At 50.6% G+C, this 25,047-nt stretch overlaps 8 protein-coding genes across 8 annotated transcripts; 5 read left to right on the top strand and 3 right to left on the bottom strand.

Annotated features, from left to right (window-relative positions):
* Window positions 1-1,653: 1,653 nt before the first annotated feature.
* On the top strand, window positions 1,654-3,771 carry MRS44_017527 (uncharacterized protein; the record flags this gene model as incomplete). The annotated part of the gene is made up of 8 exons (XM_065615438.1): window positions 1,654-1,704; window positions 1,763-1,772; window positions 2,007-2,088; window positions 2,141-2,176; window positions 2,216-2,272; window positions 2,323-2,413; window positions 2,464-3,450; window positions 3,499-3,771. 8 exons carry the CDS (start codon window positions 1,654-1,656, stop codon window positions 3,769-3,771), a joined length of 1,587 nt encoding a protein of 528 aa, XP_065471510.1.
* Window positions 3,772-4,170: 399 nt separating this feature from the next.
* Window positions 4,171-7,134, bottom strand: MRS44_017526 (uncharacterized protein; the record flags this gene model as incomplete). The annotated part of the gene is made up of 4 exons (XM_065615437.1): window positions 4,171-4,589; window positions 4,648-5,104; window positions 5,542-5,901; window positions 5,959-7,134. 4 exons carry the CDS (start codon window positions 7,132-7,134, stop codon window positions 4,171-4,173), a joined length of 2,412 nt encoding a protein of 803 aa, XP_065471509.1.
* Window positions 7,135-7,925: 791 nt separating this feature from the next.
* Window positions 7,926-8,756, bottom strand: MRS44_017525 (uncharacterized protein; the record flags this gene model as incomplete). Its single annotated transcript, XM_065615436.1, has 1 exon — window positions 7,926-8,756. One exon carries the CDS (start codon window positions 8,754-8,756, stop codon window positions 7,926-7,928), a length of 831 nt encoding a protein of 276 aa, XP_065471508.1.
* Window positions 8,757-11,060: 2,304 nt separating this feature from the next.
* On the top strand, window positions 11,061-13,566 carry MRS44_017524 (uncharacterized protein; the record flags this gene model as incomplete). The annotated part of the gene is made up of 3 exons (XM_065615435.1): window positions 11,061-11,221; window positions 11,362-11,582; window positions 11,723-13,566. 3 exons carry the CDS (start codon window positions 11,061-11,063, stop codon window positions 13,564-13,566), a joined length of 2,226 nt encoding a protein of 741 aa, XP_065471507.1.
* Window positions 13,567-14,520: 954 nt separating this feature from the next.
* Window positions 14,521-15,222, top strand: MRS44_017523 (uncharacterized protein; the record flags this gene model as incomplete). The annotated part of the gene is made up of 3 exons (XM_065615434.1): window positions 14,521-14,641; window positions 14,700-14,881; window positions 14,935-15,222. 3 exons carry the CDS (start codon window positions 14,521-14,523, stop codon window positions 15,220-15,222), a joined length of 591 nt encoding a protein of 196 aa, XP_065471506.1.
* Window positions 15,223-15,807: 585 nt separating this feature from the next.
* MRS44_017522 (uncharacterized protein) lies at window positions 15,808-17,796 on the top strand (the record flags this gene model as incomplete). Its single annotated transcript, XM_065615433.1, has 1 exon — window positions 15,808-17,796. The coding sequence occupies one exon, from the start codon at window positions 15,808-15,810 to the stop codon at window positions 17,794-17,796; it is 1,989 nt and encodes a 662-aa protein (XP_065471505.1).
* Window positions 17,797-20,627: 2,831 nt separating this feature from the next.
* On the bottom strand, window positions 20,628-23,123 carry MRS44_017521 (uncharacterized protein; the record flags this gene model as incomplete). Its single annotated transcript, XM_065615432.1, has 1 exon — window positions 20,628-23,123. The coding sequence occupies one exon, from the start codon at window positions 23,121-23,123 to the stop codon at window positions 20,628-20,630; it is 2,496 nt and encodes an 831-aa protein (XP_065471504.1).
* Window positions 23,124-23,443: 320 nt separating this feature from the next.
* Window positions 23,444-24,658, top strand: MRS44_017520 (uncharacterized protein; the record flags this gene model as incomplete). Its single annotated transcript, XM_065615431.1, has 2 exons — window positions 23,444-23,557; window positions 23,615-24,658. The coding sequence occupies 2 exons, from the start codon at window positions 23,444-23,446 to the stop codon at window positions 24,656-24,658; spliced, it is 1,158 nt and encodes a 385-aa protein (XP_065471503.1).
* Between the last annotated feature and the right edge of the window lie 389 nt (window positions 24,659-25,047).

The raw sequence follows: 25,047 nt of genomic DNA, 5'->3' as shown, positions 1-25,047 counted from the left end.
GGGATATTTATCATCTTGACGGCTTCGTCACCAAAAAAGCGGCGTATTGGCTTGGCTTCTGACGTAGATGAGGATGACCTCTTCCTCTTCCGTGTGACACGCTCATCGTCGGCGCTGGTGAACACAGTAGTCAGAAATAACACGAGCCGGTTGTCTTTCCAAGCGATCTGGTTGACCTAGTGGTACGGCACAACGAGAGATTAGTAGGGATTTCTCATGGAATGTTGTCTCAGTCTCGTACCTTATTATCAGGGGTCGTGGTCACCTTGATCTGCTTATACTCATAGCTCTTCTTGACCTTGCCGTCATTGGTCTTATCCTGTAGTAATTCCTTATGGATGCCGCAGTTCTTGGAAAACTTTCGCTAGAGGCCCAATCTCATCAATCTTGGTGTGATCAAAGGGACGAAGGTGCCGATGTAGGAGCTGAAACTTAGTGTACGGCATAAACTTGTCGCAGGTACTGATGGGCCATGAGGATCAATGAGCACTTGATTTTCTATCTAAAGGAGTAACAAAAATCAGTCTCTTATACATATATTCAATCTACCAATCTCATAAACAGCAAGCTGTTACCTAATGCTAGTTATCCCTTCAATTGTGATAAGCCTCCCGGATGTAACTCGCCCCACATAACTCTGTCCCATGACTAGTACATCAGAGAAACCTCGCGACGCGTCATCAATTATTATCAACGCGAAGTCGCACTTTGTAACAAGAAGAATTGTTGGGACAAAGACCACGGGCTAATTTACGTTAGAATAGATGTATCTTTTATGCTCACATTTTAATTGGTCAGACACCCCTGTAGTGACCTGGCGGGAGGCTTATCACAATTGAAGGGATAGTATAGCATTCACGTTGACCGTGAAGCTATTCACGATGGTGGCGCTTGCCAATAGCTTCTGATAGTCCTTTCCTTGTGTAAGCCCATGTATATTAGCACTACAATCAGCACATATATCTCTGAGGTGGTTGTTCCTTCCCATTCTCGCAGCTTTGATGTCCGACCCATCGGCTTTTTCCAGCTGTCAACGATGCCGTTGTCTTTGAGCCACGAGATCCAGTTCTGGGTGTAAACGATCCATTTCTCAACGAGTGATATAGGTAGGAAAAGTTTGAATAGCTGCAGCGGCGTTGGTGGCAATGTGCTGATTTGAAAGTTGCGTGTTTCTACGTGGAAAGGCTCGAAGTTGGTGCCGCGAGCCTTTTCGGCCGGAAAGACCGCGGCCCGGGTCGGGTCATCCGGCCACAGCTTATGGCTGTGCTCTTCTTTGACGAAGCTATTGTCGTCATACACATTGATCGTATCTGCCTCTCGTGGAATCAATTGAGTACTCATTGCTGATATCGAAATGCTTCAGGGCTCTTTTAGTGGTGTTTTGGGGGGTTCAGGTTGACGGATCAAACTTTTTGGTACCCCGCTCATACTCTCGTCATCGGAGGGATTATGTGGGGCGAGGTACGTGATGGAGGTTTACGACAGCTAAGGAGATGTACACAGTTTTAGTGCATAATAAGCAAAAGTAGACTACCACGAACTATCTCGCAATCGTGATGTCACCCCGCTATCGACGTACATCATATTGGTACCCCTTTCCGCCCCAGGTCGTCTTCCAAAACATCTTCGCTATATATTCCCTTTCAATTGCACATGGCTGCAATCAATTCTCCCTCGCCGTTGACTCTCTCCTACCTCCCTTCAGTATGTTTCGAAATAGGTTTCGACAGTCCATTCGCACTGCCGCCTCTGCTACGATCAGGAACACCCTTGTAAGTGTAGCCCAAATTAACCTTGGCCCCACTCTACTAGTTATAACTTTTTCGGTATCGTACACACGGGAAGCAGCTTATTCATCCCTCCAAAAATGTGTCCTCGGGTTTGCCCCGAATAACATTTTCTGTATCCCGTTAATTTACCTTTTAACTTGGGCTCAGAATACAGAGTTAGTGGCTGCCAACCCCTCTCGATACTAGTTCGACTCTATATTCCTGAGACCACCACAGCGTTTTCACCCTCACTCGAACAACGAACTCGCGGCGTCGAGGAGAAAGATCTCTCCGAGTCTGGCCACGTTCTCTTTATCGGGTATGTTGACAATGGGATATACGCGACACTAGGACTGGCTGCAACCACCAAGCCCCAGTGTCAATAGTCATGAAATCATGACAGGCGGGTCAGTTATACCATGTGTCCTAACTTGACGCGTGTGCAGGAACGACGTTGCCCGCGTGCATGGCATGGCCAATGCCCAAGCAGAGGAGCTTGTCGAGTATATTTATTATCTGCTTAGGAGGCAGCTTCGGAGCTAACGTCGAAAAGATTTGCCTCTGGCGCCAAGGGAATGTTTATGAACCTCGGTTCCGACCGTCTTGTCAGACAAGGTGAGACTGTTAACGGTACCGGAGAACTCGTGGGTGATCGGGCCTCGTAAGATTGTGATTAGGTACTAACTTTTCCTAGGTGGATGTCCCTGTGGGCCCCGAGTTGCTTGGTCGTGTAATTGATGCTCTCGGGAACCCCATTGATGGAAAGGGTCCCATCTACACCAAGGAAAAGCGCCGAGCCCACGTAAAGGCGCCTGACATCCTAACCTGTTGTTCCGTAAACCAGCCGATCCTGACAGGCTTCAAGTCCATTGATACCCTGGTTCCCATCGGACGTGGTCAACGTGAGGCGATTATCGGCGATCGTCAAACCGGAAAGACCGCCATCGCAGTTGAAACCATCCTTAATCAAAAACGGTGGAACAACGGCTCTGATGAGACTAAGATGCTATACTGCATCTACGCCGCCATTGGGCAGAAGCGATCTACAGTTGCGCAGCTTGTTAAGATGCTGGAGGAAAATGACGCCATGAAGTACACTATTGTGGTGGCTGCGACTGCCTCTGAGGCTGCGCCTCTCCAATACCTCGCCCCCTTCACTGCCACCTCTATTGGCGAGTGGTTCCGTGATAACGCCAAACACTCTCTAGTTATCTATGATGATCTCTCCAAGCAGGCAGCCGCCTATCGTCAGATGTCCCTTCTTCTCCGTCGCCCACCCGGAGGTGAAGCTTACCCCGGTGACATCTTCTATCTGCACGCTGGACTTCTCGAGCGTGCAGCCAAGATGAATGACAAGCATGGCGGTGGCTCAATGACTGCCCTGCCTATCATTGAAACTCAAGGTGGAGACGTGTCTGCCTGCATTCCTACTAATGTGATTTCCATTACTGACAGCCTGATCATTTTGGATGCTGAAAAGTTCTATAATGGCACCCGATCTGCCGTTAACGTTGCTCTGTCTGTATCGCGTGTCGGTTCTTCTGCACAGCTCAAGGGCATGAAACAAGTCGCAGGACCCTTGAAGCTCTTCTTGGCCCGGTATCGTGAAGTGGCTTCCTTTATCCGGTTTAATTCCGACTTAGATGCCGCCATGAATCAAACTCTCTGCAGAGGGGAACGTGTGAGCAATTAAAATCTGTTCTTTGTAAAACTATGAAGCTAATCATAGTATCAACAGTTGACTGAACTCCTAAAGCAGAAGCAGTACTCTCCTATGGCCGTCAACCAGATAGTTCCTGTTATCTTCGCGGGTGTTAACGGTTACATCGATAACGTCCCCGTCTACAGAATCCTGCGATGGGAAGCTGAGTTTCTGGCGCACCTTAAGGTCAACGAGTTGGAGCTAATGGCTGCTCTGGATACGGGAGGAACGATCAGCAAGGACCTAAATGTCAAATTGCGGGCTGTCATCCGTAGTTTCACCCAAAGCTTCCTAGGTTAACAAATGGAATAATTTTGATGGTCTTCTAGCTGGAGCAGCTGTTCTAAGTAGTCTGGACTCCAATAGGACATGGAGGCCCGTTGCTGCAAGCCAAGAATATCGTGCCGAGCCTAGACCCCAAGCCCATCCAGGTCTGAAACGTGAAGTTTTTGGCTCACAGAATTAAGCACTAACGCATCGTTGTTGCTGGACGACTTCCTCGAGAAATTCCTTCAACGTTCGGTCACGTGTGTAAGCAAGGCAGCAGTTCTGGACCATGTACACATGAGGCAGGATCATCAAGCGGGATAACAGGGCGAGTGGAACAGATGAGTTGGCTCCAGGGTGCATTGTGTTTATCGTACAATGTGGCTAAGACTACAGAAAGATATAGGGGAAGTATTAACCCTCGCGAATATGTTACATCATCTCCAAGTAGTCCTTCAACTCCTCCGACTCCTCTAACATACTGTTGAACGAGAATGGTGCAAACGGCCAACCTCCAAACTCTGCGAACTTAGAGAAGGACTCGACCCACGCCAACCTGAGCGAGTGCAACATGGCACTGGTACCCTCCATGCACACCAAAATGGCAATCGCTACAAAACTTGTCAGTGTCCATCTTGTCGCAGTGGAATTGAAGGCAGAGCTTAGCTTCCTGAGGAAGAACCAGATATAGAAACAGACGACAATCATAATGACGCCGATAACGCCTCCCGTCTTCAGAGCAGGGTCTAAAGTCATGTTCCAAAGCACCACGCTCAGTTGCTGATGGGCTAGCGACAAAGCCCAGAGACGTAGGTACGAAGCAGTGTGGGAAACGCAGTTCAAGCAGAACTCTATAGGCACAGGTTAGGATTCAATGTCCCCTCGATTGCAGATAAAGCAGCAGCTTACCAATAGTGTGGATGACTTGGTGAATCATGACCTCGCTAAACTCAAACTCCTCGTGATCTTCGCCAATGTTCTGGGTAATCATTGCAACACCCTCGCCATCATCGCCAAAGCTGTCGCCGTGTCCATTGATCAAGGCCTCGCTCTCATCGTCGCCGCCCAGGGCGCTAACGTGGGAGGTTTCGCCGATGCCGCGGTACCCGGCCGCACGGGCACGGTTGTGATCCCAACGGAGAAAGAAGGGCTTGAGGAAGAGCAGGATCGGGACCTGGACAAAAGCTATTAAGAGCAGAATGACCTGAACATATTCTTGGCCAGCGTACAAGCGCTCGTCAAGGGTTCCAGGCTGCAGGAACATGTAAATCAACATGTTCAGAAGGCTAGGAGGCTGCGCACCAGTGTCAAGCCAGTCCACGGACCACTTGTAGATGATGCAAAAGACGAGGTAACCGAAGATAGCCTGGAAAAAAATCATGTCACAAGACTACAGTGAGGTCACGACCAGGGTGTTAGCCCAATCAAAATGCGCAGAATGAAAGGTACTTATCTTCGCACCTAAATTAGATGATGATAGAAGTCCCAGCAATTTCCCTTGTTACAAAGTGCTACATTGCATTGCTCACAGCCACTTCGTGTCTGCCGCTTCTTTGGTGGTGAGACCCTGTTGCCGTCGGTGCCCACCAACGCCGGCCTCTTGCCTTTTGACCTTATTTCTCCAAGCTGATGGCCCTGACAAGCAAGGCAAGCTGACGGGCTTCCTCGTGAGACGCGTTTATGTAGGAAAATAGGTGTAATTTCGTCTCCAGAGCGGTATCTTTGTCTTGACTGACTTTGTGGGTGAAACCTAGCGATTAAACCATCAATAATGAGCTCCCGCCACTTCCGTTGAACCTTGACCCTATTCCAAGCTGGCTGCCCTCGCAACTGTATGCCGTAGCTGTTGGTGAGAGCGATCTCGAGCAAGAAGGACCACGCAATAGCCTGCCAAGCGCCCCGGCGGAACGGGTGTTCGTAGCCTTGTGATGCCCTCAACTGGTCGCTGCGATCTACACCGTTCATCCAGTCATTATAGTCGGCGGCAACAGTAGGGATCTCGAATTGCTTGATCTTCTCATCGCCAAAGAATCGCTGTATCGGTCGGGCACGGATTTGCGTGGAGTTAGGCCGCTTTCTCTTGCGTAAAATGCGCTCTTCCCCGGTATATGATGTTGTCATAAAGAGCACGAGAGCGTTATCTTTCCAAGCGATTTGCATGACCTAGAAGATGACAAATTAGTAAGGGAAACACAGCCAAAATACGTCGCCAAAGCGTACAAGGTTATCCTCTGTTGGGACTGCAACCACCTGGTTGAATGTGAGAAGCCGGGCGCCAGTCGTATCGTCTCTCTTGAGCTGCTTTATTGGGCGATAGATGCCACTATTCAGACGGGCTGTGCCTGTGCCGCCGTGGCCGTAGAAGCGTAAGGCTCGTAGGAGGTCCGCTGAGTTGAAAAGGTTGTCAAAAAACACGTGGTATTGGCTCTGAGGAAGAAGGTTGATGAGGGCAGGAACGACGCTCTGCGTGGGGTTGAGAGCTATCTTCTCTGACTTTTTCTTGGTGTTTTCCTTCCCCTTCTTCTTCCTGATCTTCTCATATCGCTCTTGGCCGTGGCCATAGTCGATGAAGCTTCTGTCGATGTGTGTTCTTCTTGATATACCAACTGGACCGTTCTTCTTGCCGGGACGGTGCCAAATCCACCGTAAGAGGATTCCCTGCTGCGCAACGCTCCAGACTTTGAAACCCTGCTTTATCGGCTTATTCTTCATCTTGGTCTTCTGTTTGGATCGTCCTGTATATCGTATCATAGCCTCGTCGACGGAAAGGTGGGAACCAAGGTCAAGAAATTGCGCCGTGACGATCTGGAGGAGGTCAGACCAGTTATTCACAGCTTGGAACGTTCGAGGAAGCTTGTCATAAGGATCAAGAAGTGGGAAGATGCGGATATGGCGAAAGAGCAGCCACCAGCGGTTGAAAGTCATATATTTAATAATGCTGTGATCTGGCCGTTGGTGCCCATCGCCAGAGGTCTTCCAGAAGTCCTGAACCTTGCTCTGTTGAAAGATTCCTATGTATATAAGAATCGCCAGGAAGACGTAGATCTCAGGAGCCGTGGTGGGTTTCCACTTGCGCAGGCGAGCCCGGGCACGGAGAGGGCGCTCATGAAGGAGGCTGGTGACCCAGCTATTGGTGTATTGAACCCATCTCTCGACGAGGGAATAAGGAATAAAGGATAAGAAGAAGTCAATAGGCGCGTTGGGCAGCTCCTTGACCCGTAAGGCACGAGTGTTGATGTGAAGAAGTTGGAAGTGGTAGCCTCGCTCGTCGGTGGCGGGCAGGCTCGGTGCGCACGTGACATCCGCGGGCTGCAGCGGGCTGCAATTGCGGTCTTCAATAAAGCTATTATTATCGTATTCATTGAAAGCCGGTAGTTCCTCTGGTACCGAAGGCATAGTTGATGCTTCAATTTGACCTAAATGGACGATATTCCCTAGTAAATTCTATGGTGTTGTGTCAAAGGGCAACTCGAAGGTTGCATGAGGTACCTTCTCAATCACGCCGCAAAGTGGGGCCCGAGACCTGCTGTAGTCTTGTGACACCCCAGGAGATCGGCTCCCCGGGAAATCTTCTGCCCCTTAGCCTTCGCGCAAACTTCAAACGCCTTGGAATCATCCATCATCTACCGTGGCGGCTTGGAACCGACCTGAAGTCAAGATCCGACTATTATTCGCGATTGGTTCTTGCTCGTACAGAACACAATCGCGAAGTATGGTATCACGCTAGCTGATATCTACAACTTTGATGAGGCCGGCTTTATGATGGGTATGATTGCAAGCGAAATGGTCGTTACAGGTGCAGACAGGCGTGAAAGACCGAAATCAGTCCAGCCTGGAAATCGGGAATGGGCCACAGTCATCCAAGCGATCAATGCCGAAGGGTGGGCGATCCAGCCGCTCATCGTGGTTGCAGGCCAACATCACCTCGCCAGCTGGTACCGGGAAAGCAGCCTCCCGGGCGATTGGGCTATCGCCACGACTCACAATGGCTGGACCGATAACGAGACGGATCCATTGTTCAATGTGCGGCAAGACTGATCATAACGCAAGAACATATCAGGATGTTCTTGAGACGTTTAGGGAATGGTATAGCGATTAGTTTTAATTGATCAGATAGTTTGTTATGGTTTTATTTAAGATTCTATATCAATGGTTGAGATTTTTGACCGACTCACTTGTGGAGTACGTTACTCAATAAGGTAAGGTATACTAGGAAGAGGGTGTAGATGGAGATCCTCTGCCCGGGGGTAACCGTCTCCGTACTGTTGCTGAATATAGTGCTGTGCCTCGTTTTTAATGTAATGCTGTATTAGGGTGCAGTTACAACTCGTGTGCTGCAATAGTTGCATCTTGAGGTGAAGGATCTCTTCATTCAGATCATCCACGCAGCTGGACAGAGTTCTATGGCGTTGCTCTATATCCTGTCCATCGGACTCGAGCCTCGCAAGATCCTCCCTCTTTCTTATGCGAAATTTGTTGGCAGCGATGCGGTTTCTCTCTTGCACTCGCTTATGTCCCGCGTCATGTTTGCGATTACGAGTGCCGCTGTTAACGCTGATCTCATTCGCGTGGGTATGAATCCCCTTCGTCCTCGGATCATCGTTATTGTCTCGTCTGGAATTGCGTCCAGCGGATTTAGGAGCTGCGCGCTCACTAAGCTGCGTCTTGCGTTTTCGACCAGGCTTTTTGGGTGGCTCCTGTGACGACTGGAACGAAGGAGTGAAGGTCGAAGGTGGTTCGTCAGCGACTGTAATCAGGCCGTCGGAAGACAGAGTATGGTCCTCAATGGTGGAGTATTCATCGACCTGATGGCCTCCCCAGTAGAGTACAAATTCGTCGTCAGCAAGGCTGGCTTGCCTGCAGGAGGTAGTGAAGTCAACTTCATCCTGGAAAGCGCCTAGGAAGTGTGGCGGGTCGATCGACTCCGAGAGCTTCAATCGCGGGTGGAACGGAACGGCCGTGCCGTCTATAGTGAACTCGTCTCCAATAGCCACATCTGGAGTGTAGCTGTCGAGCATTGTCTCCCCTTCCATGTACGGAAGGGAGTTCGTGTGAGTGTCTGTTTCAGGATGTCAGCTCACATCACACAGGCCTGGTTGCAGAATAAACCTACCGTAGCTCATTTATCTGCTGAGGCTTGGAACACTGGCGGAAAGATGCTCTCTATAGATGACTATCAGTGGTTTGTTGAATGAATCGATATGTGTAGGGATGATCGTCTTGTAAGTTTTGGTAACTTGGTGAAAGTCAAGACCTTGGATTTAAGACCAGTTTTGCGGGAGGTTGATGCAGGGTGGAACGGAAGTTTTCTTGTTCCTGGATCGTCCCCAGCATAAGACCGCTCCAAGACACTAAATCACGACCGTCTCGCTTGAGTGACACTCAGTGACGCCTGGCTGCATATGGTAGCATTAGGTACCCTGAAACACGCGGCCTGAATTGAAGGGGCGGCCAAAAGGGGGGCACCAATGAGCCGTTGGGTTGTCGGGTAAGGTCTAAGCGCCAAAGGGTGCACCCAACCCAATATCTGAGCACGGAGACGGGCGAGCGGCTTACTCCTTACTAGACCTCAGTCCTCAGTCATATCTTCCTTGGGGTCGAAGCCTGGATCTCTGGGGCCACCAAAGCCTGTACGTAAAAAAGGCGAGCTAGTCTAAGAGTTTGAGAGACTGGAGATGGGGCGAGGCAGCGGGAAATGCATTGCAAGTCGACGAGTTCTTGCTCACTGCAGGTCAGAGTTTAAGGTCAACACTGGTTGGTCATTGTGGCTCGACGCTCGACCCCTCGCTGGAACACAACACCCCCATCCCCCCATGTTGTCATTGGTGTGCTCGCTAAAGCGGCGGAAGAGGCCTCGTGCCCGTTGGAATTGAGCTGCATTAGCGGCAACGCCCGCAAGGAGCGTTTGCCGCCCTCTATGATTGGACCAAATGCCCGGACCGCATCCGGACCCCTGGTTGTCCACTGGAGGCGAGAGAGGTCTGACGCGCTATGATGCGTCGCGCCGCCCAACGCTTCTTACCACGATCAGCCGCAAAAATTCGATCGTCGCACCAAGGATACTGACTTGTGTTTATCTGGGCAGATCCGTTCAGAATCTAAGCCGATTCTGGAAGTGGCCTTGAGCGCGTGGAGACAAGTGCTGATTCAAGGGCGTGATCGGGGAACCCCGCCGGTCGGAAGTTTCTTCTTGAGAGGACTCAAACCCATGTGGCTTGTGTCTCTGGCACCACCTGATAGGCGACAAACCCTAAACTTGGGCTGACGGAGCGACTCCGTAACGTCTTATTGGTCCGCAACGGCCCAGACCCTTTCGTTATGGGGTGCAAGATTAAACTTCGCAGGAGGTCCTGCAGACAGGGGTCCCTACTAATCACACGACGGGTGATGGATCGGGATATGTTAGAAGAAGCGTCTATACTGACGTAGCCTGCGTATAGTTTTTCCGTAAATTGGGGTGTGTCGCCATTTCCCTGTACTTGAGGGCTCTTAAAACCGGTCATCCCCTGACCTTTGTACCTCAGGTAGGGGGTTGCTTTGGATAGTAAAAAGACGTCGGATTCGTAAAAAAAAAAAGTGACTTCTGCTGGCACCAACCTTACGTAGCTCAGCTCGTAGCTTCATTTCCACGGTTAGCGGGGGCTACTTCCATATTCTTGTACGTATGTAAGCAGACGTGATGACCTTTGCGAGTTAAGCTCATAGTTATATGGCTTAGCTGCATTTTTGCGAATCAACCCTCTTTTTGCTATCCAAAGCACCCCCTACCTGAGGTACAAAGGTCAGGGGATAGTCAGTTTTGAGAGCCCGCAAGTGGGGCCGTTCCGCCCGTATGACTAAAGGCGCATCTTCTCCCATTTTTTATTATCATGTCAGCCGTTGCCTCATAAAACTGTCACTCGTCATCCTCACTCGCTCAGAAACAAACGGCTCAGTCACTGGCCTGCTACGCACACTCTAGGTACCTCCCGTCGCCAACGCCTCCATTCACGGCTTCTGGGGGATACCGCCCTCGCGTGAGCCGTCGCTTTGCAATCCATGAACTCCGGCGACTGGGCAGATATCTCCTCGCTGAACCACACACATATATCGCCGCCACAAGACGTGAAGGCCATAGGATCATCTGGATCAAAGACATCCTTTCCCCACCACGCTGACAGCATTCGGATAACGCTGTTATTGCTGGACGGCATAGCTTCGTCTATCTTGATATGTTCCGTCAAAGGTGAGCAAAGAAGTCTGGTTGTTTATACATGCGCGCGCTTCAAGCACACCCCACTCCAAACTCCGCTCCGATCTTACAAGGCTTTACGCGGCTCAAGATGCAGTATGCCACTTACATTGTTCTGCTTAGAAAGAGCTTGAAGAAGCCCGCGGATGACCTGCTAGCCAGCTTTCAACAGCAATTTCCTGAAGTCGCAGCGGCCAGCTCCTCGGCCGCTGCCGAGAATCCCCTGGTACCCCCAGCGCCGCTGGCTGAGAGGTATGTCTCTAATTTCCGCCTTATATATCGTAACGCGATCACGTCAAGTCTCCCCTATCTCTGCTTTGAGTCATCGCCGCTGGTTTTCACTGTCGGCGCGGAGATGCTGGACAACCTTGCTGATTGAAGTCCTCCCACAGGCCCCGAGACATTGACCAAGATGCCTTTTGCGACCAAGACCCACCCCCTCGGCCTACGAATGAGCTGTGGAGGTTTACATCTTTTCCCTTAGATCTCAATTTAATCTCCTTTGCCAATTTTGCGAATACACCTCCCGGCTGCTACACGCCAAGTCCAGGCGGCACCAATACGCTTTTCCATCCAGAGGCTGGCGACCTGCACGCCCTCGCGATGGGCTTGAGTATGGGCCTCGGGACACCATTGTCCATGTCGACTCTGGAAGATGTAATGCACCCGAGACCAGTCCGCACAATATCGGAAATGACGGGATTCGAGATATCGCAACCTCATCAGTGCCACTATTGTAAACCCTTCATCCAGCCCCCCCGCATCAACAGGCTTCTGTGCCGTCCACTTTCGTGCACCAGGACACCTGCTACGAGACCATGGACCTAGACGACTCGCCGATGGATTCGTACCCTGCTGAAGACCGAATAACTTCAACCTCCTTGGTTGGCTTCCAGACGAGCCAATTACCTGAACAGTTGACCCATCGATTGCCTCCCTCGGCGGAAAAGTTTCGATTCCACTGCACTCTCAACGCGCCCACTGCTATGATCAAGCATGCAGACGAAATCCCTGTCACCTACCTCAATAAAGGAAAGGCCTATTCTCTATCCGTTACTGACACCAACGCGACCATGCCGGTTTCCCCGGGCACAATATATCGCACATTTTTTCGGATATCATTTGAAGACGATCAGCAGCGGCAACGGCCAGGTGTTTGCTGGGGTCTTTGGCAAAAAGATAGAGGGGCTAATGAGGCGCATCAGAGAGATGGAAAGTTGCAGGCTGTTGAATATGTGCATGCAGGACAACCTGCTGATTGGGACGATGGCGGTAAGCGATCCCACGTGCAGCTGGAGTCCTCCTCGTTTGATGGTTTCTCCATCATATGGACGCCAGGCATCAACGGTCCTCCTGCGGTCAATATCGCAGTTCGCTTCAACGTCCTGTCCACGGACTTCAGCCATTCGAAAGGTGTCAAGGGCATGCCGGTCAGACTCTGCGCGAAAACGAACCTCATCCCCTGCGGTACGTCCCAACCTGGGGCTGACTCGAACTTCGAGATTTGCTTTTGCAAGGTTAAGCTCTTCCGCGATCACGGGGCCGAACGAAAGCTCTCCAACGATGTTGCTCACGTGAAGAAGTCCATCGAAAAGCTTGAGCAGCAGATTGCACAGGCGGAGAGTGAACTGAAGAATTTCGGTAAGCCGAAGCGTTCAAGTGGCGTCGCAAAGGTTAGGGACATCCAACCGCGCAGCAGGATACAAAAACACAAGCGGACATGGTCTGTGTCTTCAGTCAGCTCTACCAATGGAGGCAATAGCGCAAGGGCGTCTATGGAAGAGGACTTGAAATTTCAGCTCCAGACTCTACAGGATATGTGCACCAGTACACGCCCAGTCAGTGTCCTTTGTCTCAGGGGCGAGGAGCTCGATGACCCAGACCTGCATCCTGTACCGCTTCCCAGTGATGCCTCCCCACTGACAAGGTCAGAAGGTTGCGATGAGCCAAACTGGCAAGCCAGGAGTGGACGACGCTCCGTCACGGGCTTCATGATATCCCCGTCACCCAGTTCGCTTTTGCTGGTGCCACGAGCTTCTGACATCGGCCCTGGTGGTCAATGGCAGGGCTTCGACTCGCTTGGAGCCGGCGACGCGTCTCGCAAGGGAACTGAGGCACCGACCAGAATCGGCAAGACAGATGACGACGGTGTCCTCAGCGGTTGGATCGAGGCTCTTGACGTCGACCCATTGTATCGACCTCCTGAGGAAAGGGGCCCAAAGCCGGTTGCTTGCTTCTCTATCCTGTGCCGTAGCCAAGGAACTTCTGACAAGCCAGAGTATCATCGGGCAATCTACTTGCTACAACGGACGCTTAAGGAGTTGAAAGACCGAATCGCAGCCAAGTGGGGTCTCGACCCATCTAAGATTCTTCGGACCGTCCACTCCGTCCATGGCGGCCTGGAAGTGGAGGTGGACGATGATGTTGTGCAAGAGTTGAGGGATGGTCAGGATATGACCCTAGAGATTGAGGAAGTCGTCGAGCAAACCGCGGGAGTGAGGCGAGAGTGGGAGATGGCTGTCGATTCGATCGACGATGCCCCTGAGCCAATAACCGACAGGCTAACGGGCGAATTTGTTCTTCGACTCACGTTCTAAGCGTGTTTCTTTTTTTCTTTTTTTAAACTCGAATTCCTGTCAGACAGTACGTGTATTCGGTCCATTGGTTGAATCAGTGTATTCGTGTTGTGTTCGTTAAGTATCTGCCCCTGAAGGACCTGCTTTTAATCTCAAGATCCTTGACCCACACGTGACACCCCACATATTCAACATTACCTCTATTAAAGCAAGGATAGTAAGGCAAGGTACAGGGCGGAGATTTTTGCCAACTGGTGGGTTAGAGCACGATGATATTTCCACTGAGCCTTGAGACTAACTTAACATTCCCCAGCATGCGACTCTAGGAAAACGCCAAGTCAAGAACTAGAGAGATTGTATCTTGGTCGTCTAATAAGAGCTCTTTAAGTACATGGATGTAGCCTGTGGTTGAGGATGAGGTATGGAACTTTCGCGAAGTCTACTGACGTTGAGGGCCAAGTATCAATGAATCTGTCCAAAAGGCCCTTTTCAATGTATGATTTCGTCAGCATTTGGTGTCCAGAAAGGTTATCCCTTTGGTGAATAAAAGCGCCCCGATAGTCTCGTTCTTTTTGCTAAGGAACAAGCATTCATGCAAAGTCCCTGATTAACCCGTGAAAAGCTAGCCTCATCAACTCTCGGCCGAGATTTTGGGTGAGCCTTTGATAAGAAGATAACGACCCTTGGGCGGCCTCGGCCGAAGTCGCCACCAAAGGCTCGGCCGAAGCCAATGCCACCCTAAACTACCGGTAGATTATCGACCAATATTCACTTACGGATTTTGTCACAAACCGAGCACGAGGAGGGAAAAGAACGCGCTTCTACTTTGGAAGCGTCGTACCATGCAATAATATAAGGGATGCAAGGTTGGCCTCAACCACAATACTTGTAGGAAATTGTCCAGCAAGCTTCGCAAATCTATCGTCTATTTACTTCTACCTACCTCAGCCATAACTTTACGTTACAATTGTCGCAATGTCGGTCGAACATCGTGGACCTAAGCCAACCTTGTGCATCACTACGATGCCCAAGACAGAACAGGAGAAGCACAACTTTGGCGCTATTGTGACCAATCTTGATCTTGACAATATCAGTGGTAGGTGTTGAGTGACACAGAGAAGTGTAATTTTTGGGTTGCTCATGTTCGCGTTCAGATATTGATGTCAAGGCCCTCTCTGATGCCATCTGGACACACAAACTAGTCGTTGTCAAGGGGCAGCAGCATATCCACCCAGTCAAACAGTGGGAGCTGGTGACCCGTTTTGATCCTGAGGCGCCTATGGTTCATGCCCATGGTGATGTCAAGTCCTTCAATGAGAAAGGAGGCGTGCTATCGGTCAGCTATCATTTACCATGCTCCTGACTGCCAGCTTGCTAACGTGTAGCCAGAAAGGGCGCGACGTGCTTGCTATCCCAGGGGCCGAAAACGTTCGCGTTGTCGGTAAGGGTTATCAGGGCAAGGACCACTACGGGATCGCGGACAAGACAATCACCAAGACTCCTTCACACGATTTCCATGATCTGCCTCTTTCTGACGACGACTTTGAGGCTGGCCACACTCGCTTCCAACGTTGGCATATCGATGCGCCACTCTATGACGGAGAGCCTGCTTTGTTTACCACGTTGCGATGTATCCAGCGGCCTACTCGCCCTGAAGTCACAGTGCACTGGGATTAGGGTTCCGTCGAGGTAATTTACCGACTGGTAATTTACCTATCCGACCAAAGTTTTTGACGTCAGAAACTTCTAGGTATTTTACATGTCAATAACCTCTCATTGGTCGATGTCCATATCATCTCCACTATTTTCCAAATCGGTCTCTTCCCAACCCCAGCCATCGACAACAATAGAGTCTTGGAAGGCGTTTTCTATCTTTACTAGTCGAGCAACATCAACTGTCTCCCAGTTTTTGACAACCATCGGTTCCGCAGGATTATCTTTGACCGTCTTGAGCCTCTTGAGCACCCGACTATTCATATAGATGAAAGTGGCCTTGTCAGTGCTAAGCGGACTAAGCCGATTCCGAAGCTTACAATGAAGGTAGTTCGTAGCACTAGGGTTCCGTTTTTGACGGTCAAATTCCTAAAGGGGGTTTTTGGCAGTAATTTACGTCAAAAATTCTCCCATTTTAGGCTTAGTTTATAGCCGTATTAGGATTAGTGTATACACGGAATAGGTTTAGTGCATCGCCTGACTGGCGCACAAAACATGACCAAATTCCCTTCTTCAGTGTTGAAAAGTAAAGAACATGCAACTATCACGATGAGTAACAAAGGCGGTCGCCCTAAGACTCATGGTGTTCATGAACACTTTGCAGCAGCCCCAATTCCTCCAGGAGGGTGTAAATTCACTCAACTTCGCGTTCGGTGCAAATACTGTTCTAAAACCATGGCCAAGCACGTCCAACGACAACAGAATCACCTTGCCAAAGAGTGTCTTGGTTTCCAGCAAGCTGCAGGCCATGTGGATCGCCAGCCTCGAATAACCACGGCTTTGTCCATGATGGATCGAAACTCTAAAGATCAACTCGATCGAGCCGCAGCCCTCGCCATCTTTAAGTCTGGCAAGCCATACACCACCTTCGAAGACTCTGGCATGGTTGAGTTCATCCAAATGCTCAATCCAGCGTACAAGCCCCCTAGTGGTGATCGAATTGCCTCCATACTTCCTGAAGTTTACCAAGATTACCGAGTCCAAGTCAAGGAGATCCTCGACGATGCCGATCATCTCAATGTCATCTTTGACGCTTCTGACGACATAAGCAACAACCGTATTGTCAACATTTCGATCTCAATTCCCAACTCGGTTACATTCTATTGGAAGACTGTTAATACACGGAACGAGGAACATACGGCCTTGAATACCATTCGCCTAATCCAGCCACTCTTGGAAGACGTATTCACGAAGGAAGGAGAGGACTTCCAGGATTTCTCTCGCATGAACGCTATCTGCACAGATACATGCTCGACAATGCGGAAACTCCACACTGAGATGAAGAATATGCCTGAGTTCAGGCATTGTTTCTTCATTTTGTGTGATTCCCATGGTCTTCAACTTCTAGTGAAAGACATCGTGGAATCGGAGAGATGGGCTTCAGTCCTTAAGAAAGTTACGAGGATCATCACGTTCTTTAAAAAGGCCAAGCTCCAACTTGCAAGACTTCGTGCTTATCAGCTTGAGTGTTACGGTAAACAGAAGGCTTTCATTACACCAGCCATCACTCGTTGGGGAACACAACTCGGAGCTGTTATGTCTTCACTGGCAAACAAGGATGCTCTTCGGGCATATGCACGTGATGCTATGGTCCTCAATTCCCTAAAAATTAAGGCTATCAAAGGGGAAGAGGAGAAAGAGGAAGATCGACAAGTCCTAAGGGCAATACTCTCGTCCATCAACAACTTTGAGTTTTGGCATGAGGTAGAGATGTTGGCCAAGATCCTCCAGCCTATCGAAAACGCACAACGTTGCTCAGAGCGAGATCACTCATGCGTTGGAGAGGTTATTCCCCGTTGGTTGACTATCCAGAGCAAATGGGATGCTCTTGAGGAGGCTAACCAAGATCCTCTTATCAACTACTCGGAGCTGAGGCAATGGCGAGTCCAAAGGATGAAAGATCAAACGACAGACATTCACCACTTCGCATTTGCCTTGGACCCACGGACAACCATAGGGGAGGGTCTTGGGCTTGACACTATGGAGAGAGCACATCGCTTCCTAGAAGAAAATACCAGTAACGAAGAGTACCAACAGCTCTTTGGGGAGTTTTGTCGATTCCGTGCTCGCGAAGGTGCTCTCTTTGGCCCAACCTCGCGGATCTATCGAGAACAGCCGAAGACTCCTCATACGCCTTCTCACTATTACGTCCTAAGCGCGTGGGGATACTTTGGGTCTATGGGGGTCAAGTTGGCTACATTGGCAAGGAGAGTTCTAGGATCCTTGGCGAACTCTGTTCCTTCAGAGCGTTCCTTCAGTGCTACGAACTACCTTCATTGTAAGCTTCGGAATCGGCTTAGTCCGCTTAGCACTGACAAGGCCACTTTCATCTATATGAATAGTCGGGTGCTCAAGAGGCTCAAGACGGTCAAAGATAATCCTGCGGAACCGATGGTTGTCAAAAACTGGGAGACAGTTGATGTTGCTCGACTAGTAAAGATAGAAAACGCCTTCCAAGACTCTATTGTTGTCGATGGCTGGGGTTGGGAAGAGACCGATTTGGAAAATAGTGGAGATGATATGGACATCGACCAATGAGAGGTTATTGACATGTAAAATACCTAGAAGTTTCTGACGTCAAAAACTTTGGTCGGATAGGTAAATTACCAGTCGGTAAATTACCTCGACGGAACCCTATTCGCGTCTCTCTCATTGTTACCCCCATGTCGAGCTGCCGAGGCAGCTGAGGGCGGTCACCGTCCTGGAGACCTTGCGTTGTATCTCATCTATGTGTGGTTTCCATGAGAGAGCGGCGTCCATGATTAGACCCAGATATTTGCACGTTACCTTGGGTTGGATTTCGCCCCATCTGGTTCGTAGGGACTCGCTGACGTCGATCCTTGTCCTTGCTCTTGTGAAATGGGTGAGCTGAAATTTTTCGGGAGTGAAGACGGACGCATGTGCAGCGTTCTACATAAGTAAAGTAAGTAAATTTTTCAGGCTTACTTACTTACTTATTAACCATATCCTTACTTACTTGCCACCCGGAACTACTTACTTACTCTACTTACTTACTTGCAAGTAAAGTGGATCCATATTCAATAGCCAATCATCTTAAAGCAAGGTGTCTTGATGCCCCCCCTGGTTTCGCCCAGCAAAGCGCACGAGTGCGAGCCCAGTTTCTGAGGCATTGCAATGCCTCCACAGTAACCCAGTGAAAGGCGTTCCTTTGTGAAGATATGGTGAGCTTTGCCGCACTGAAAACACGTTCATTCTCGCTGGGCATGGCTGATGTCGCAGGTACTGATGGGCCATGAGGATTAAATGAGCGCTTGATTTTCTATCTAAAGGAGTGACGAGAGTCGGTCTCTTATACCTGTGTTCAGTCTGCCGATCTCATAGGCAGCAGGCTGTTGCCTGATGCTAGTTGTGGTGTAGCGTTCACGCTAACCGTGAAGCTATTCACGATGGTTGTGATCCTTGCCCTCGACATCTTGCTGAGCGAATACGGCGCTGTTATACTTTCGATTAGTGGCGAGAAATCTACCTTGCGTCGCCCACGATTCGTACGGCCTTTGGATCGCCGCTAAGTTGTGCTTCAACAAGTACCAAGTTAGTAGTTGATTGGATTTTGGGCGGAAAGGTAGCATCGGATGGACCTAAATGGGCACTTAACCTACAGGCGGTGCGGGCGGCGATTAGGTTCGCTATGGACACAAAGAGACTTGATGCAAACCAGATTGGATGACTTACTAACTGATAAAGCAATATTGAAGGAGTGAAAGACGATGTGTTGTTCTTGAAAGGTCTAAGTTACATGTGTCTGAGAGGAGCACAGCTCCTTACATAGTATCCACATCCCAGTCATATGGTCTCAACACTAACCAACAGCATTTCGGGGCCAAATCTGGCGATACTAACACCAAACAGTCTCAATCTGACAGACCATGCTTCAGCTGCAGAAGATAGGATGTTGAACACTTGGAGAAATTGGCCTTGAAGCAGGCCTGTCACGTAGAGTCAAGCGAGGCGAGGCCAACTAGCGGATGAGGAAGAATGTAGGGCTTCTGGGAGACGCGCGCAGAAGAGCTTGGAACTGTAAATAGCCTAGCGTACTTGGCTCTATGAGGTTAGTCCTCCCGGACGGAATAAATTTCATTCACTCCTTCATCCATTCAGCTACAGTTGCTAGGGTTACCAACGAAAACAGTTGGCAATTTTGCGGGGCACAAGACCGAGATGAGGAGCCACATGAACTGCAACGAAATTTTTATTCAGACTTTCAGGCATAACTAAGTAAATAGCCCATGTTATCTAGGCTACTTTGTTTATTCATCATCTATTTGTTTATTTACTTCCGTCTGGCTAGCAGGTTCAGCAGGACGACTCACGACGTCAACAGCGACATCTTCCAGAACCCGCTCAGGAACTACCGGTACTCCGCATTCGCCATTCACAATGTACGGACTGTGGCCCTATGACCTCGAGGATTGCGAGAGCGAGCACGCTCCTACCCAGTGGAATGCATTTAAAATCCCACAAACAGTAGGCTACATCTGCGTCTTAGAGTGTTTGGCCTTTTTTTGCTGAGTAAAGCAGCTTCTCAAACAGCCACAGGCAACTCAGCCATCAGGACTCCTGGCGCTGCCGAATGAGCTGCTGCTTCAAATCTTTATACATGCTGGCTCGGTCGACCAACTCTTCCTGGCACTCACGTGCAAGCGGCTGCTTAATATTTCCTCGATGACAGTCACAATGATCCCCTGCGCATCCAAGCATCGAGCTTATCGCCTGAATTGCTCTGCAATGCTCGCACTTCTACATGTCGTACGGCCATTAGACGCTCGCGGTCGCTTCAAGAAATCTTGGGCGCCATGCTGCGATTGTTATCGGTATCGGCCCAAGCGGAAGAGCTGCTGGAAAGGTGTGGAAAAGCGTTACCCTAGGGAGTCCGCTTCTGGAATTCTGGTAGGTCACGACTCGATTGTCGACTCATGGAGCAAAAAGCACTCGTCCTCATACCAGTGTCCGGAATGCTGGTGCGAAGAACGTATAAACAAGTACGAGCATCTGATCGATCGTGAAGATATACGCTAGAACAGTGCGAGACACAAGCGGAGTGCGCGTTCACTTTTGCTGGTCAACCCGGCAATGTTATAATGGGATTTATCGTATTACCGAAACCATCTTGCGTAGGAAAATCGATCGTGAAAGTCGGATGTAATGTAGGGCAGAACAATCATTGTCGACAAGGAAGGTGAGAAGAGCAAGCATTATTCGCACGTAATAGTCCAGAGGAAGAAGTGTGCAAAGGGTGATTGATGGTAAAGTTGATTAGTACGTTACTGTACGGTACTGCAATTACCCGATAGACTGAAAATGATGCGTTTCGGCTGTTCTCAGATTTGCTAACAAGGAGCGCTCGCAACTCATATTCCACGGTGAGTATTCCGCTCTAAGAACGCCGTCTTTGCCAACCAAATATCCTCTGAAAAGCTTCGATGTGACCGACTTCGCTCGCTTGAATCACCAGTCACCTTCATGACATCCATCGCCTCCGACTTCCACGCTCGCTTGTTCGGCACCAGCTGCGCCAACGGACGCCGAGGCGGCTCGAGTAGCAAAGCCCGTTCAAAGTCGATCACCATAACCCCGTTGGTCTCAGAGTTAAATAACATGTTCGCAAGTCGCACATCTTCGTGGATCACGCCTTCTCGATGTATGGCTCTCAAGGGCCGAATGGCCTTGTCTTCGAGTGACCTGTTTATGTCGCCAACCTTCTGTGCTTTGTCGATACTGCACCCTCCCCAGGACAAAAGTGTCATGTGCACCACGTAGACCCGATGGTCATAGTAGTAAATCTTGTTCATCGATCGGAGGTCAATGGCACCCAGGAAGACAGGCACGTAGACGCCTTGGATAGGCTTGAGACGCTCGTAAACAGCAGCCTCGTGCTCGAGATCTTTGATGAAGGCCCGCACCGTGCCCTTGCTGACAAAGGTGTAGCCATGCGCAAGTAGGGTCACTTGGAAGAGCACACCCCGCGCACCACCCTCCCCCAATGGCCTGATCCCGTCATCAAGAGACTGTTCCAGCTGCTTCCAGAGTAGACGAAGCCATTCCTCATGATTGACAGGATGGCGTGCGCGGGCGGGAGCACAGCCCTTGCAGTGAAGTGCCACGTTCGGGCACTTTGGGTCGAGAAAACCTCCCTTGACCATCCCGAGAAGGCATTTCTGCGTACAGTACTGCCGACCCTGCTCACCGCCCCCTCCGCGCGGCCGGTGCGCCAGTCGCTGGCTTCGCCTAGTTCCTTGTCTGGTACTTCGTCCGGTTGGCGTAGGTGTGTCCGGTGGCTTGGGCACCGACTCGTCATCAGATGGTTCCCGCCTGTCGTCCTTCCTCAACGACCCCTCACCAATCTGGCTCTTAGCGATTCGACGTTTCCTTCTGCGGGGCAAGTGTGGCGTCCGATCGACGCCCTTGTAGGTGGTAGGTTCATGACCAGGTGAGTAGTCCGATGACGCCGATCGTTCATTTTCTGGAATAGAGCGTAATGTCGATTCGAAGTCCTCGGCCCATGTCTTCAAGTTCTCCATAGCTCTTTGGCGTTCCTCCTGCCCATTCTCCCGTCGTTCTCCTGGCGAACCGAGAGCCATGAGGGTGAACGCAAGATATTGTCCGACAGCAGTACAGATATGGAGGTTGTTTGGATGAGCTGACACCTCCGGACCAGGCTCCGCTAGGTGATAGTACAGCGTCTCAGGCTCGTCCCAGTCAATCTTGAGAAACACGATGGCCTCGCCAGTAGTCAAAAGCCCATATTCAAGTCCACTTTCAATCATGTAATGGTATGTCTGCGTGATGGCAGATGCCGTTAGCTTCTCTGCATGGTACTGGAAACGCGCGTCGGGGTCTACAGAAGTTGGAATCGTCTTTCGGTTCACAACTTCCTTGTGGATGTCCATGGCGCGGAGACCGAGGCGAAGATGCGGAGCGGTCAGCTTGTGAGGCGGCTTATACTCGGAAACGTAAACCATGGTGCGCCGGGAAGACAGGGTATTGTCGGATCGATAGACGCAGATTTGATCCGGTCGCAGCTGGTTGAGGTCTCTTCGATGGTCCGGCGTCCGCGGTGGTGTCGCTGGGGTCTCCCTGTCCATGACTTCCTCGGCGACATCGCTGAGGGCATGGGGATGGTTCTCAAAGACGACACCATCTCCGATCTGAAAGGCCCTTCTGACCTCTTCCACCAGTTTGAGCTGTTGTATGATGGCTCTGACCGGATCCTCCACGCTATTATGCAGGAAATATTCGAGTGTCTTCTCGTCCGCTATCGGCCGTTGAGAGATCCTGTTTCCCAAGCCGGCCAGGAAAGTTCGGTTCTCGAAAACGCGGCGGTCGGTAGGGAATGAATCGTAGAGCGTGCCGAAGATGAGCTTCTGTTGATCAAGGAAGTCGGGCCATGGCCTCAGATTTTTGGGACACCACTTGTCACGCGGATTTGTAATGGAGCCCCTCGAGGTCAGATTTAGATCTGTTTCGATGGTAAATCGGGAGAAAACGGAGGTATGGCAGGCTGCGATGTATTCGTCAAGTGTCGTGAGTCGTGTTTGTTCCTCTGACGCTTCGGCGCGTTGCTGTTCCCTCTCGGCGCGTTGCTGTTCCCTCTCGGCGCGTTGTCGCTCTTCCTGTCGTTCTCTCTCCGCTTCCTCGGCGCGTTGCTGTTCCCTCTCGGCGCGTTGCTGTTCCCTCTCGGCGCGTTGCTGTTCCCTCTCGGCGCGTTGCTGTTCCCTCTCGGCGCGTTGCTGTTCCCTCTCGGCGCGTTGTCGCTCCTCTTGTCGTTCTCTCTCCGCTTCCTCGGCACGTTGCTGAGCTTCCCGTAGGAGCCTCCTCAGCTCTTCTACACTCAATGATCCATCCATGATGCGTGGGATTGATGTCTCGGTGAGGATCGATTTCGAAGGGTGGAAATTTGCCTCGCAAACATGTATTTTGAAGCTCGGCCTAATTAAAGTGGAGCCCCTTTACGTTGCGAGGGGTTACCCGGCCGGAAATCATTTAAGGCAAGATCTTTGTCAGCGTGCGGGTCCCACAAAGCCACTGATCAGCGGAATCAACAGCCCAACTCCTATCGAGGTAATTTTACAGTCAGCTTTCTCGCTTGGTAGCACTTTTGCTGACCTTATTTTTTTTTTTTTTTTTTTTTCATTTTTGCGTTGGTTAAGGCTCGAACCCTGACGCGATGGAGGATACTTCCTCGTCGACTCCCATGAGCCGCGGCAAGCGCATTGACTTCATACCATCGCTTCCAGCCCAGCAGGTACTAGGGATGGGGCCCATCCTACTTCCCGAGAAGGTATTGCCGCCCTGAAACCCTGGACTCTACCTGTAATGTGACTAACCTGCCATGTAGCCCGCAGTTATTGAAGAACGTAACGGCGAGATAGAATTTCGCGTCGTCAACAATGATGGTGACCGGGAGAGTCTCATCGTCCTAGGCGCGCTGAAATGCGTCTTCCAAAAGCAGCTGCCGGAGATGCCCAAGAGCTACATCGCGCGCCTCGTCTACGATAGAGCTCACATGTCCATCGCCATTGTGAGGAAGCCGCTAGCAGTAGTAGGTGGCATCACGTACCGGTCGTTCAAGCATCGCAAGTTCGCCGAGATTGTCTTCTGCGCCGTCTTGTCAGACGAGCAGGCCAAGGGGTATGGGGCGCATCTCATGTCGCATCTGAAGGATTACATTAAGGCATCATCGGATATGATGCATCTCCTGACCTATGCCGACAACATGGCTATCCCCTATTTCAAGAAACAGGGTTTTACAAAGGAGATCACGTTGGATGACTCAATTTGGAAGGGGTGTATAAAAGACTATGAGGGCGGAACTCTTATGCAGTGCTCTATGCTCCCGAGGATTCGCTACCTAGAGGTAGGCCGCATGCTCCTCAAGCAGAAGAAATGCGTCCATGCCAAAATACGGGCTTTTAGTAAGAGCCACGTGGTCCATCAACCTCCGAAACAGTGGGAGAACGGCCGCGCTCCCATTGACCCCCTATCCATCGACGCAATCCGGGCGTCGGGTTGGTCACCTGAGATGGACGAGCTGGCTTGGCAATCCCGCCACGGTCCGAACTACAAGCAGCTGTCACATCTCTTGAATGACCTCCAGAACCATCAATCATCGTGGCCATTCCGGCAGCCTGTCAGCGAGGACGACGTCGCCGACTATTACAAAGTCATCAAGGCACCAATGGACTTCAGTACTATGGAGGCCAGGCTGGAAGCGGAGCAATACATGACACCTGAGGATTTCATTAAAGACGCCCGGCTCATCTTCGACAACTGCCGACAGTTCAATGACGAGAATTCGCTGTATGTGAAGTGTGCGAACAAGTTGGAGAAGTACATGTGGCGGCAGATACGCACGATCTCTGAATGGTCACATTTGGAGTAGCATGATAGCATGGCTTGGCTGACTTGGGGCACCATGGATAACTTTTTCGTCTGCGAGTCTGTCGGCGTAGACTGCACAGTACGCAATCCACGCCTCCATGTTCTGCCAATGCGGCGGCTTCAAGTACGGCCATGCGAGAGCCCGGGGGAACATTGATGACTTGGGAAGAGCCTCCTTCGCCAATTGGTCACGGGTTGGTCAGATGGATAGCAGCGGTTACCAGAGATGGACGCTGTACGAGCGACAATCAAATTCGCGATTGCCACGGCTCGCCTCGATCAGAGATGATCCAGATCCCGCTAAGCCACTCAACCGATTAAAACTAACTGTAAAAACCCTCGTAGAATCAAAAAGCGGTCACTGCGTCAGCCGCCGAAGCTAGGATACTG

This window comes from Fusarium solani (genome assembly GCF_023522795.1).
Source record: "Fusarium solani strain SB1 chromosome Unknown bctg00000014, whole genome shotgun sequence".
Classification (NCBI taxonomy): Eukaryota; Fungi; Ascomycota; class Sordariomycetes; order Hypocreales; family Nectriaceae; genus Fusarium; species Fusarium solani.
The sequence above is the reverse complement of the archived record's forward strand: the minus strand, read 5'-3'. Positions and strand labels throughout refer to the sequence as shown.